The sequence below is a fragment of the Anas platyrhynchos genome, chromosome 3, assembly GCF_047663525.1.
Source record: "Anas platyrhynchos isolate ZD024472 breed Pekin duck chromosome 3, IASCAAS_PekinDuck_T2T, whole genome shotgun sequence".
Lineage (NCBI taxonomy): Eukaryota > Metazoa > Chordata > Aves > Anseriformes > Anatidae > Anas > Anas platyrhynchos.
The window spans coordinates 72,359,144-72,374,250 of record NC_092589.1 but is presented as its reverse complement, the minus strand read 5'-3'; the positions used below and the strand labels follow the sequence as shown (position 1 = coordinate 72,374,250).

General features: G+C 36.9%; 1 protein-coding gene across 1 annotated transcript in view; it reads right to left on the bottom strand.

Moving 5' to 3' along the window:
* The window catches only part of REV3L (REV3 like, DNA directed polymerase zeta catalytic subunit), a 115,394-nt gene that overhangs the window by 31,645 nt on the left and 68,642 nt on the right, over positions 1-15,107 (bottom strand). Inside the window, exons 12-17 of the mRNA XM_027454696.3 lie at positions 13,571-13,710; positions 6,302-10,502; positions 4,943-5,925; positions 4,263-4,345; positions 3,032-3,157; positions 1,329-1,521 (exon numbers count right to left, since the gene is read on the bottom strand). Of these exons, the coding sequence (XP_027310497.2) occupies positions 1,329-1,521; positions 3,032-3,157; positions 4,263-4,345; positions 4,943-5,925; positions 6,302-10,502; positions 13,571-13,710 (5,726 nt within the window). The remainder of the gene's footprint in view (positions 1-1,328; positions 1,522-3,031; positions 3,158-4,262; positions 4,346-4,942; positions 5,926-6,301; positions 10,503-13,570; positions 13,711-15,107) is intronic.

The following is a 15,107-nucleotide window of genomic DNA, read 5'->3' as shown; positions in this document are numbered from 1 at the left end:
CAACCTAGGGAGCCACAGAATTCTATACTGTGACAAATCTCACTTAGTAAGTTAATGGAGATAATTTTCCTAAAGATAGTAACAAGCATATAATAGCAGAATAAACTTCACTGAGAATAGTAAGGACTTAGTGCAACATGATAAAATATCCACGATACTTTGAAAAATAAACTGTTAAAAGAAGGAGCTGTTGCCTTAATGCTAAAATTATTTTTGGAAAGTTTTTGTCCAGACTTTTTGATTTTAGACAGTATTTTGTGGTTTAATACTTATTACAATGCCAAAGAAACCCTAAAGGAAAGAGGACAATTTTTTTTCTTTTTTTACTAGCCTAAACCAGTGGTACTCAACCTTTAACAGCTGGAGAGCCACTTCTTTATTAAATGGAGTTGTAGAGCACCATAAAAATCAAGTATCAACAGTGTGATTTTTGTTTTCCATCATGACACTTCAATGTGTGATGATGCTGCCTCATCATCATCACATATTGATACATCACGACATAACACATCAGCATCCTCTCTCCCAGCAGCATTCTGCCTTCAACCCCTTCTGGCTGCTAGGAAGAAGTGAGGTGGAGGGGTGGAAGGGGCAAAAGGGCAAGTTTTTCCCCATTCTGCCCCACGGCTGCTGGGTGGGAGGTGATCTCTACTCTTACCTGTGGGGGGATCCCAGCAGCTCCTTTTCTTTCCCCCTATGGGAGGGGGAACTTCAGCGACTCCCACACTGCTGGTCCATTTGCTCAGTGCTCCCCGCGCTGCCTGATAGAGTGGAGCGCCGATCAGATGCCTACATTGCGAGAGCCGCCTGTAGGGCCATGAAGAGCCACATCCGGCTCTAGAGCCACAGGTTGAGTATCACTGGTCTAAACAAAGCCAAAAAGGTACAATAGAATAAGGGCCCCTGTTTAGATCCTAAAAGGATCAGATAAAACCACAAAAATAACCCTTAAGTAAAATATAAAACATACTGTCTTGCTTTTAACATTTTCTATTTGTAGCTATCCAGCAATTTGAGTAGGAAACTAAAGGCAGGTTTTCCTCTTTATATTTTCAGAACACTGCAGGAGCTTGTCCACAAGTACGCAAGCATAGGTATTTTGCACATGTGTATATTATTTGTGGTTTACAGCCCATGCAATAGTTCTTTAGAAGATATAAGCAGGAAAACTCTATGTTTAATATGGCCATTCATCCAACAGTCAACAAGACAAAATTAAATGAGCTAAATAGTAATATAGATACTCGATTATATTTTGCTTGCTACTGTTTGATTATTATGAAACAAGTATTTTTGTAAAGTATGTTAAGAAAAAAAGAAATAGGAACCTTGGCTTGAGAGTGTCCTGTCTCTATCAATCACAATAGCACCAGTGATTTCTTTTTTATCAGTATTTGGCAGTGCTGTGTCTGATGAGATGCAATAGAATAAAGCACAGATCGGATCAAACTCCGGGTCTGGTTCCAAATCTCGTCTGGTTCGAGCATGTAACTCCATACTGATGAGGGTAAGGTGTTGGACCTACCAACAAATAAATACAATAAATTAGTATGCTTTGGAGCTTTCTTCAAAAAAAATATATTAAGAGGAGATTATTAATGCAAAATAACTAATGACAGGCTTTCATGTGGTCATTCTATATTGTAACTGAGAGGTCACGCTTGAACATTTATAGAAGTGATTACACATGCACCTCTGGACCTCACCTTTTTGTAAAAAGCACCATATTACAAATAAAGTTACCATTTAATGCATTTTTACACTCAATTATTAATTCAGTATTTGTTTCTGAGTACTGCCTTCTTGTATCCAAAGCAAATACAAATAAGCAGCAATGCTCAATAACAATTATTAAATTCTCATAGTATTTTCAAACAGCTTAGTATATTGGGCAAATTCAGTTATCAAAGTCATCAGGAACAATGCATCACTGTTATTCTTTATTTTCCTTTCCCTCTCTCACCCCAAACTTGCAAACAGGCATGAAGACTAAATCACTTACAGGAAGACATGGAGAGTACCTCTTTTTCCCTTAGCTTGCATAAATGAACTTCCACATCATGTTGCTATACCTTTTTGCAGAATAGTTTGCATTAAGAAAATGCTAATTCCTGTATATCATACACTTTTAAATTTATACAGTATTTAATACTGCTTCAACACTATTTTGTTTCTGTGTTGTCTAGCATAATATAGTTGATAAACTAATGAGTGAGTTGGAAGGATTACAACAGAAAAATTACAAATACATCTGAGTAAGCAAGCTGCCTGGGGGACAGTCTGATTTGCTATGGGTTTGTGTCCTAGATCACTAGAGCCATCACTGAAATAGAATTGCTCTATCAAGCTACATCTCTATTTCCTGCAATATCATTACTTTCTTGTGGCTTCTCCTACGTTAGCTAGTCAGCAAATAAAACTATCTCCCAACTCCAAGCCATGGGCACAGGGACTGTCTGTGAGTCAGCTGGCCAGTCAGCTGCCAAACGCAGCAGTACAGTATTCACATTACAGCCCTTTCTCCAGCATTAATTTTGATCTTTCTCCTCAGACCAAGCACTGACCAACATGTTTCGTGTAGAACACTCTTTGAGGTATCTAGCACTCGGTTAAATGCAGCAGCAATGGCCAACAGATTCAGAAGTTACCATGTGGAGAGAGAGATACAGGGAGGGACTGCTGACTGAATGAGGTCAGAAGACTTGTTAAGGAAATGATCTGTGGAAGTTATGACCAACTATTTTTTCCAGTAATATCTTTATAGAAAATCCTACTATTTCCTCCTCCTGATCTCCCCCCTTAGTGTTTGTTTAAACATTATCATCTATTCAAGAAAATATTCTGAAATTCAGTCCAATACTATTAAGTAAAAGCATGTGGAGAACAAGTTGAAACTAGTACAGCAATTACTTAAAGCTGCAGACATCACACGCTGACTTTTAAGTCTGGAGGAAAGGATTTTTAAATACTGCCATTATAAAACTAATCTGATGAACTATCGTTTTATAAAATAACATATAATGTAAGTTACCTCATGTAGAGATTTTGCTTCTTGCAGGTTTTGCACACTGACTTTAAAACCGTAAGTGTTATTTAAAGATGGTCCTTCGATCTCAGAAGATTCTCTCTTTGGAGAACCAAGGGCAGCAAACTGATTCTATTGAACAACAAAAAAAGCAACACGCACACACACACATATTGAGAAAATTACAGGTTGCTAAATTAATACACAATAGTGTCAAAATTAAATACAAGTTTACCAATTAAAATGAAAATGCTACACTACAATTACTAAAAGAAAGCTTTCACTATTCCTATCATTTTGCATTCCTTTTCCTTTTTAGGAATAATGTTAATGAAACATCATAGTAAAGCCAAAGGCAGTTTAAAATACCTGGTTTTGTTTGTTTGTTTTGTTTTTTAAATAAGTTGATGTCAGTTTTCTTAGAAGCTTGCGGACATCAGAACCATCAAGTCTCTATTTGCTCTTGAACAAAATTCATATTAAAATTACACTGTTTTGGTCACCACTTTATAATGGCACTGAATTAAGGGTACATTTACCCACTCAAACTGGGTGAATGTAAGTATATTAAGAACAGAAAAGACTGTCAGGTCAGATCCATGATGCACCTAACCAACTGTTCTGTTTCCAGTAAGGGGAGCAGAAATACTCTTTAAGGAAAACATGCCAGTCTGATCATTTCACACGATCCGTTCCCTTTCTACTCTGTCAGCATGCCAGTGCCATTCACTGCCTTTTATGTTTTCAGAAAATCTTAAAACATTGTCTGAAAGCTAATGTAAACACACAGAGATATAAATATATACATGTGTATGTGTGTGTGTGTATTAAGGGGAAATCAAAACAGAACTTAAAAAGTATGCTGTAAACAAAACGGCGACACGAACTCCTTAGATGGTGTCTCTTATTGTTCCATTAGTGTTTCACTACCCCAAAACATAGAACATACTCTCAAAATCCAACTTGGTTTTTGCTGCAAATAAAGCTTATTTCTTCTTGCATACTGACTGTACCGCAATTGCACCTTCCCATCTTAAATATCCTTATATCTTTTCAAGATCTTAATAACCAACAAAAAACATGCAAAAGAAAATCATCCTAAAAAATTCTACAAGGTTCAAAAAATGTATTAAGGATATCTGGTTAACTTATGAGAAAGATTATTTTAGTTAACAAGAGAATGGCAATGTAAGTGTAGCATAATAAAAATACATCTGTGCATAAAGTCTTTATTTACCTTCATTTGTGAGGTTAGAAGTACTCTTCGAAGACCATCAGTATTATTTCCTCTCTTACGACACAGTTTCTGGGTTTTTGGTTCTGTAAACAAAGAGGAGTGAAAAACTGCTTAGCTTCAATAATATTGTCTAGACATTGAAGAACGTGCTGGAAACAACCAGAGGCATTTGGTTAACATTATAAAGATATATTTAATATATAAACAAATACAACATTATTCTCTCTCCAATCCAAAGCACAACTATTATGATTTGGTATTTATGGACATTTAGGAATGCACAGTACACAGCCAATAATTTACCACTCTTTATCTCGAGCATCAGAATGTTATTTACACTCCACATTTAAACGATGTTTGTAATATAACTTATTAAAAGCAATGTAACAAACAAGATTTTCAAATTCTCCAAGTTAAGCTATACTTTTTAATACGATTTTTAACTTGCATTTTGGAGTTCAGACACTAAACAACATCAAGAAGCACAAGTGTGTTCTGCTACTAGACTTTTGTCATAATTAAACAGTTATTTCAACAACAATGTGCAGGCCTTTTCCTTTCCCAAACTAATTTTAATAGATTTTTGTAAAGATCTAGGTTATTTTCTCAACATGTTAAAAGAAAAATATCATATTCAGGAAAACATTCTGAGTATCATTAAGATCAGGCAATGAATTTACCTGTTGATAAAGGAGTAAACCCCAAAACTTCAGGTATTCCGTCACTATTTTTTCTTTGCATGATGGGTGTACTATGTAAGCGAATGGATTCAGAATTTCCAGGATCTTCGCTATGTGTCAATGGAGACGTGTCAAAAGTCATCTTAATATCCTCTTGGGTGGACGGAGAATTTTGTGCACTTCCAACAAGTGCTACATCATTTTCTTCCACAGAAGACAAAATAACATCCTGACTTTTCCACTCTGCCTCTTCTGCGTTGGACTGTTTGGGATCTGGAGATGCTACTTGTTGCCAAGGTGGAAGCACTGGAGAATCTGGTGAACTATAATTGACATAATAATCTTCCTCCTCCTCCTCCTTATCCCGTTCTAGTGTTGAAGGAGTAAGCATCTTGCTTTCAGATGGAGTTTTATTGGAGTCTATGTCACTTTTAATATTTATATAATTTCCTATAGTACTTACAGACTTATCACACATTTCCTTGGTTTGTAATTTTGTAGGATCTGCCACAGAAACAGGAGAATCCTTTGTAGGCACAACAGGTCCTTCATCTTCCAGGCTTGACAAATTTAAATCTTTAGCTGCTTTTACTACTTCTTTAGGTTTCTCTCCAGACAATACCGTGGAGCTGAAATTCTCGGCTGCCTTTTCCAGCTCAGCAGGATGATTCTTAGGCAATTTCTTGAAATGTTCATACTCTTCTTTGGCATGAAGCCATATCTGAACTTGTTGCTGGCTTGGAGCACACTTGCATGGCATTATAACTATTTTTTTGTCTTCGCTAGTTTTATGGCTATTACTTTCTCTTTTATTAACAGTAGAGTGACCGTGACGAGGAGGTGACCCTGGTCTAGGACCTTCTGTCATTGCTGAAAATGCAGTCTTCCAGAGTCGTAGACCTTCTAATGAGAAGTCTCCCTCAAACTCAAGCAGGTCATTTGGAAGTCTAGTTTCTACCGTGAGAAGCCGTCCTCCAATCTCCCTGAAAAGAAAATAGTTTGAATTATTGCTTTGCTCTAAACTGAATTGCAGGCACTCCAAGATGATAGACAAGCAGAGTCCTGCTAACTAGTCTTTTCACAATGCAATTCCTGTGGGCAGCATCTCTCTTTTACAAATCAAGCAGGCAGACTTTCACTAACTACAATAATATCAAATGTTAAAAAAAGAAAGTGTCATGAATGAAAATGGGTATTTGCAGGAGAAGTACAATAATTTTCAGCTTCAAATATAGATATATATCAGATGGAATCTTTCATGCATCTGTGCCACGTAACAGCATAAAATTGTTTACAGGAATAAATTAAATTTAATGTAATCGTAAGCATATGTAGACAGAAATGCCTTTAACACAGTACCTTGGCTTTTCTGGAGCATCGGAAGGATTACTGCAAAATGGTTCCTGATAAATTGTTTCTGAGAGATCATGATCCAGCAAAGTTGCCATGATTTCTTCACGGCTGGGTGGGGACATGAGCGGCTTAAGAATGTGAGCAGTACGAGGTGTAAAACTTCCATTCTTTGATTGTGAGGGAGAACTGGTAGATCTCGGTGAACTATCTGGAGTTGGAGTTAATGCCTCGTTGTTTCTCGAAACATACAATTCTAAATCCTCAGAGGCTGCATCTATAAGTTCACCATCAGGAGAAGACAATATGGATGCAAAGGAGGTATTAACTGAATCAAGTGGTTGACAGGGGTCAAAAGTGGTTTCTTTTCTAATGTGGCTCTGAATCCAGTCTGAGCTGGTTGGCTGAGGAAGGTTGAGAAATCTCTCCTTATTTACCGTACTTCTATTCAATTTGAACTTTTCATTTAAACAAACCTCTGTCTCTTGCGTACAAGAGGCATCGACAGAGTTAGATCTAGAAGCTGAAGGATGGACATTTTTCCTCCATTGGCTATGGCAGTGGTTCTCGTTATTATCCAGTGAGGTTTTCTCAAAAAGCTCAGGGCTCAGAGAACCAGACCTTATCCACTTACTTGTGCTTGATGAATGCTGTTTTTCTTCATCAGATTTTTGGTCATTATGATACAGAAAGTCATTTTCTGTTGGTTGTCCAGAACCAAGATCTTGAACTGCATCACTCAAAAATTTCTGGGGCAAATTTTGATCTGCTGGGACAAACTGGCTTGCAGAGTAAAAACTGCAAAATCCCGTCTGCCCTATGGTATTAATATCAAAGTTGTAATTGTGATCTGGAGACAAGCTATCTTCCAGAGAGTAACAGCTTTCAAAACCAGGGTCTGAAAAAAAAACGGGGCTGTCGTCAGACACAGAATGATCGATGCGACTAGTGACCTGCTGGCTTAAGGACTCCATTTTGGAAAGCTTTGCTGATTTTTCTTTAGGTTTTGTATTCCTGGGAGCACGTGCTTTTCTAGGCGATGTGACTGTCCGTGACCTTTTGACTGCTTTATTTTGTTCCATGGGGCACGGCGTACTTCTGCTCAGCTGTGTTTTAACCGGTGATGGTTCCTGTGCAACATTTGCATTCTGAGCTTTCTGCTGCCTCTTCTGGAGTAACTCTTTCAGAACAGCTAGGCCGGACTGGCCTTCACTGAACACTGACGGGGCCACTATAGTCCTGTTTTTATACTGAGAGATGGGTTTTGGTTGCATGGTTGTTTCCGAAAGAGGTTTCTGTTTTACCGTTTCCGGTTTAAAATGGGACATGTCGAAAATAAACCCTCTCTGGTTTTGATCCCAATTTAACTGTTTCACTGGACTCTTCAAAGAGGTTACAAAACAGTTCTTAGGCAACTGAAGAGGCCCAGGGCTTTCCTCAGATGACTTAAGAATAGAAGAACAAGGATCAGAATGCTTGGAAGCCTCTGGTAAACAAAAAATCTGCTGTTGATTATTGTCTTTACAATGCAAATAGTTAGTGGCATGCAACTGATCCATCTTTGTTGTGTCCAAAGAGTCACGAGCTTCATTTAATTTTCCAGCTGATGGTAAATACCTATTTTGCAAGTTTTTTATCTCTTCTGCTTTTACAGAAGTTTTATCTTTAGAGATGTGCACATTCTGTGTTACCTGAGTTGAGTGATTAGATGGGTCAAATATGTTTTTAATGAGAGCAGGTTCCTTCATTCTAAATACAGCATTTTGAGTCCTAGGCCTTTGAGAGCTCATTTTTGGTACTTCCCTTCCAGGTGCCGGAGGAGTAGATGTGAGAGATGAATGAGGGTCTTCTCGAGGAGCAGGTAAACACTGTGCATCTCCAGGCTTATCAATTTCCATCAATGAATGAAAACAGCCTGACGAATTACCTTGTGCATCAGCTCCTGAAGGGAGCTGTGCTGATGGTAGATATCCTGCTGGATAGCCAGGCAGAGGACCATCCTTCCGATTATGAAGTGGCTGTGCACTGAAAGAAATCTCAGGCAGATCTGGACGTTTCAGCACAAACTTCACTTCTGTGGTAGAGTGAGTATTTCCTTTTTCATCTTTAAATACCATGCGCTTTCTTGAGGACGCTTTTTCTGTTGTTTTCTGTCTTTGCTTTGTTCTAGGTTTCTTCTTTCCATCATCTGCTGTTTTATCAGCCTGATTCATCTTTTTCTTTTTCTTGGTTGACACAGCGGGGCTAGCAAATTTCTTTTTACATTTCTTAACCTGAGTTTTTGCTCTACTATTTTTTCCTACGCTAGAATTAACAGTCTTGCTGTTGTACATATTAGGGACTCTAGTATGTAAAGCTTCTCTATCCATGTTGGTCAGGATTTCTTCTGCTTTTGGATCAGTGGGAGACCAGCAGCGAGGTGGGGATGTGTTTACTGGGCTTGTGCTTCTCTCAGAAAGAAAACCTAATTTAGACATAACATCACTATAGTTATAGTCACAGTCTTCAGCTTCGGCATTATACGACGGTGAAGGAGGAGAAAGAATTGTATGAGTCCTTTTCCTGAAAGATAAAGTTCTTTTAATATTTTTACTACCTGTTTTTTGTGGTTTTCCAGCTTTTTTCTTGGTGGACTTATGTTTTGCTTTCCTTTTGTGACTTTTCTTTGGTGTTAGTGGATAAATAGGATATTTGGTTGCAGGAGAGTCAGGAACTTTTGGCCAAAAGTCTTTTAAAGGTGCAAGCTTTCTATATAAATTCATCTTTTCCTCTGTGAGTACTACTCTTTCCTCACTAGAATCTACTTTCCCTAGTTTAACAAGCATATTTTTTCTCCCTCTAAATCTATTGATGATAATATATTTAATAATAACAGGTGGCAATTTTTTAGAAAGTCTTCTACGTTTTCGAGACTTCTGAGACCCATCCAAACTTTCAACACTTTCTATTGGTTGAGGTAGATTAATTTTTGAGTTGTGTGCGACAAAGCTTGATTCACTGTCTTCAGTTTCATAATTTACCTTCCGTTTAGTTCGAAGTGTGTATTTATTCCCACATAATCCAAACGACTGCTCAGTTTCAAGAGATCCATCTCCAATCTGGCAGTCATTACAATTAGCAGTACTTGTAGGCATTTTGTTTTCAAAAGCCTCAAGGGGAACTTGGACTAAGTCACTAGGTAAAGCACTATCCTTATCAGGAATATTACTACAAGCATTACCTTGTGTATAGCAGCTTTCCTTCACTGATACAACATCATTTACAGTTGCAGGCTCCTGATGATTGATAAAACTATGTTTCTTTTTATTCAGCTTCAACCTGGACTGTTTGTTGCCTTGCTGTAATTTGTATGTTACAGGAGCTAACTTTTGTGGTCGGCTGAGACAATTAGAAAGAACTACACTAGGAAAGAACATATAATGTGCTGCTTGTTGGCTGAGGCTTGGCTTTTCTGCTTTATGCTCCTGAAATTCTTCATACCTAATTTTAAGCTTATTAAGGCCACCTTCATCAGTGTTATTTTCAAGTGAATGTACCACAGTTCGACTGCCTCCTGAACAAGACACCAATTCACAATTTTCTGTAACTGTTGCTGGAAAAAAACTATTTATACTTGCGCTGCTGGATTTTTCGTTTACTTCAGAGGATATTTTACCTTTGGAGTGGCCAGAGTGGCTCAAATCAGAAAAGTTAAAAGAGTTTTTATTCAACATGCTGTCACCAATGTGGCGGCCCACATGCATAAAAGAGACATCCTTTTCAGCTTTTCTGATGCTAGTATACTTCCTGCTAGGTATTTGTCTGCTCACTGATGAAATATCATCTTCATACTCAAAAATATTATTTTCACATGAAGAAACAGGGAGAGTATCTTTCTTGTTACTCTCTTTATGTGAGTTTTCTGCATGGGTACTATTGCTGAATGATGTTGGGTACTTTGCTGTGTAAGTGCTTTCTTTTGTAAGAGAATGGACTGAAAGTTCAGGTCGTGTTTCCGTGTTTGGTTGCGAGAGGTCTTCTACTAAATCTTCATTATTCAAAATGTGGTTAGAAAGGGCACTTGTGTGTTTACACTGAAAAGTAATTTTAGCAGAAGACGGGGGTTCTAGTGTAGCAGCATCTTTGTGAAAGATTGAGGTCTTTACAGACATTTTGCTTGTTGCAATGACGGAGGAGTGAGTTCGAGAACTTTCATTATTCAAAGGATTGTCTGAAATGGAAGACAAGCAATTTTACTCTAGTTTTCCTGTAAAAAGAAAAGAACACCTAAGGTATTAACCCTTTTAATGATATTTTCATGAAAGCTCTCCCCTACAAAAACAAACACACACCCCACCAAAACCTCTTCTAACTTATATTCCATTTATGATCTACAGATCCCAAGTACATGAGTTGCTTTATCAAAATCACATCATTAGTACATTTCTATCTCAGATATTCTGTCAGTTACTCATAAATGGTGGACATACATATATATTTCAAAGATTTCATACTGGCTTTCTGAAAGAAGGTTTCTAAAATCATTTTCCAAAAACCACATACAAAGAGATTGACTTTTAGAAAAGCTTGTATCCTTGTTTGTCCCTGAGAAGTATGCACATGTACAGGCTCTAAAAAACAAGGGAATGTACTTAGGTATTTTCTCCATATAGAAAAGTAATTTCACAGAAAGGTGAAGCATGAGCTTATAACGCAGCAAGGGCTTTGGATCAACCATCCTGTGTGCTAGCTGTAAGGTTGTTTGCTGCACTTTAAAGCAGAGCAATCCACCACCCATTCAGGCGTTTATGTGAAGAGCTTGCACTATTTAGTTAATTATAAATTCATATCCACACATTATGAATGTGTGGATATGAATTTATAATTAACTAAATAGTTAATTATAAATTAACTTTTTGCCACACAGGTCTACAACCAGCATGTGCTGTGGTAACTGTGCAGACTCGTGACATGAACTAGGACTACTTCTCCTCTCTTTCATTGTTACTTTCAGCACCTTTACTGCAGGGTAAGTATGTGCAGGAGATGGTAAGTAACAAATTAACATCTGCTTCGCAGGACATATGCTTGTTTATAACTATAGTCAACACCAAGTAACTACGACGAGTTTATTCCACTGCAGAGGCAGATACCACAGGGCTCCTTGCACGTGGCAGTTTGTTCATGTGTCCACAACTCTAGCTGAAATGCTGAAGGGGAACAGGAGTTAATGAAACATGCTGTATGTTTTGGAAGCATGAGCTGCAAACTGTCATACTAGATGGGAGGTCCTTTGAGTATTTGCCTTTTTTTTTTTTTAGTCTAAACTCATTTGTGTATTATCTTAGATTCATAGTGCCTTCATCTTTGCAATTTATTTGTAGCAGGGTGAGAATAATAAACGGAAGTCTCAATCTGTTTCTAATAACACTTCCTAATGCATACACAGAGTCACTGAGCTGTGAAACACAGCTGGGAGATGCAGCCTGTGATTCTTGGGAGTGGGAGGAGGTATCCACGCAAAGAATGAGGATGATCAATTGAAGACCAAGAAAATGGGAGTTCAGTGAAACGCCAAATAAACATTTGCAGGATACCTGCTTATTCAGACACATATGAAAACTGCAAAAATACTATTAATCAACCAGATGTTATGGACACTGAGATTCATGTGTGGATAAACATTTTTAAAATTCAGATGAACTGCACTGAGATCTGTTTTGAGTATCCCCTGTTTTACAAAGTTTATATATAGTAGAAATTACTTTATATATGATTAAATGAGCAGTAATAAACTTATTTTAAGTGGACATTCTTTTCCTGCATATGAATATTCAAAATACTTAGACTATTCTACAATTCAGACAATGATTTAAGATACTATTCCTTTAGCCAGAAACATCCCTTTTACAGTAAGTTACAAAGTATAGCAAATAAGGAAATCACAATTGTGCATTTTGCAAAATCAATCATATGAGTAAGTACATCAAGTAATGTATTAATCCTACTATTATACCTTTTTATATTTTTTTATATTATATATAAGCAAAGGAAAAAAGCCAGCTATGCTTTTAAACAGTGAATGTGAAAGAATGGTTGAAGTTGCCTACGTACTAAGATCACATAGCTCACCTTCTTCAATACAGAATTGCTTATGGGTATATTAAAGTATATTTTGTGTATTGATATATGATGTTTATTAGTTTGTCAAATAGCTTCAAGAGACACTAATACATAACTTCTGTAACAGATTATATCCCTTCCCCCAAGAGCAAATGCATGTGCACCAACAAGATTTTTACACTAAACAGTTTTTACTATGGATTAAGGAAAGTTTCTACCAAAAGCCACAAATTAAATTAACCACAAATTTCAAATTTTAAAGACAATGAAATATGAGTAATACAACATATCTGAAACAAAGAAAATCAATTACTGTTGATTATACCAAGAACAAAAATGAACTTAATACTAGGATAACTCTGGATACAGATGTATTCTATCCCCACCCCAGGATATGTACATTTTACATTGTTTCACTCAGAACTTTATAAATATGAAAGTAGATAGCTTGGCTAACGAAACAAACAATATTAGTTATGTATTTGCCTAATCTCAGTGTGCATTCTAGTAACCAAGGTTATTTCGAACAAAGCCTGTCAGAAAGAGATGGCAAGACCTATCTCTACAGATTACATTTTTTTTTTTAATATTTTAATAGGCTTTTGAAAGACGGTTTCTTCTGCAGCAGCCTTCTACTGCATAGTTTTAACTCATGCAATCCCAGGATGTGAACATGCAATCTGCTGAATGTAACAGGCTCAAACAAAGGCTCACTGTATTTTAGCATGGGTGGCAAAATACATGCAAAGCAAAGTTACCCATCTAAATTTACACAATAATACATTTACTATACACGATAAAATCCAAGCAGGATAAATGGTCCCATGGAATTGTTAATTTAAGCACCATATTTGTAGAACAAGTAGTAACAGAAAAATACCCCTTGCAACGAAGAACTTCTCCCTAACACTTATTAAACAATACCCTTTTTGAACCATTTATACAGTAGGAAATGCAGATTCTGTTAATTCACTGTAGATGATGGGATTACAATACTGTTGACTGATAAGGAAGATGTTAAGGGCCTTCTTCTGCTATAGACTGCAATACATTTCCTTCCAGCTGAGACAAGAATCAAAGACGCTTAGGACTTTCAAGAATTAGCAAATTGATCTGAAAGCAACCTATGACCCAGTTAGTGATTCAACTTCCAAAGCCATTTTTCTATTTACTTACCACCATTTTCATCTGCAGTCCCATCTAACTGAGGTATAGAGAGATTAGTTAGGAGCATATTGCTACCACTCCACTCCATTTCTTCCTCTGAAGATGAATCCTCTTCTGTTGAACTTCGATGCATATTTTTACCAGCTGACCTAAAGAAAATGAAGGAATCAATTAATAGAGAAATCTTCAAGTAGAAAATACCTAAAGCCACGGGAACCTCAAAAATCAAAAAGATGCGATGTTACATGGTTGTGAAATTTGGGCAAGCAAAGTGAAACCAAAAAAAACCTGTTATATTTCTCACTAAGAAACTCAAAATATTATTATTTTAACAGGCAATGGAAGTAGTAAAAATTCTAAAATCTACAGAGGGGAACAGCAAAAATCACTTGGTTAGGAAGTTAGGGGATTCCAATGCTTGATTTTGCTTCAGTTTCACTGAAATTTAATTTTATTGCTTGAAACTTGAGGACTAAAGCAACTGTCCAACATGCTTTTTCAGTTTAGCTCTTAGGAAATGGCTTTTTTTTTTTTTTTTTTAAAGGAATCTCTCTCTCATGGCAGGCTTAATTAAAGCACAATCACCAAAGAAATGTTTGTTTCCATCCCTCCTTGAACATTCTGAAGTTGCTGTTGCTAATACTTCAGCCACTCTACATTAACTGCTCCAAGCTGCTGTTTTTACAGTCATAAATCTGCTGGAGAAAAAAGAATAAATCTACAAATACAAACTTCTGATGATTTTTTCCAGTTTTTTAAGGTGGAATTACTGTATAATGGGGAAAAAAATAAAACAGAAAGCCTCCCAAAACAAACCCATAAGTAAATTACCACTCTAGAAGCACTGAATAATTTGATTTCTTCTTTAAAATAAATCATGAGATAGACTTAATTCTTTGAAGTGGCAAGTTATCCTGCGGTTACAAGAAGCGAGTCCAGATAAATCTTTAGGAACTTTTTGTTTGTTTGTTTTTGTTTTTGTTTTAAGATAAAAATAAATCTATCCTAGTAAAGAATTTTTTCAATTGATGAGCAGCTTTATATATATAAAAATATTATTGTGTAGTACCTTAGAAGGTGTAAATACCAAGGTTTTGAAGTCATTTAGGTCAGTGTGCTTTCTCATTGCTAGTTCATCTATTTTTGAAGAACTCTTATCTGTGGAGTACAACTAGATCATGAGTTATGTGCATCATAACACCACAGACATCTGAATGTGCTCAGCAATGAACCAGCTTGGATTAAGCCGTGTTTATTAGTTCAGGAGCAATAAGCTCAAATATGGTTATATGATTCCAGACTAACTCAAGTCTGGAAGCAGCATGGCTTGAAGGAGAGACTTCAGTAACAAGGACAGATGGGCTCACAGTGGCCGTGAACTAAGTCAACTTAGTTTCCCCTCTTCTGTGCTCCCAAAACACAAAACATGGAGAATTACAGTGCAAAGACATTCAGCTATATATCCAAGTGAATATCAAACCGAGGGGAGAAACCAATACTCTGGAGAGTAGGGCTGTTATCCCAAGGGATCTTAATAGGTTGTGGA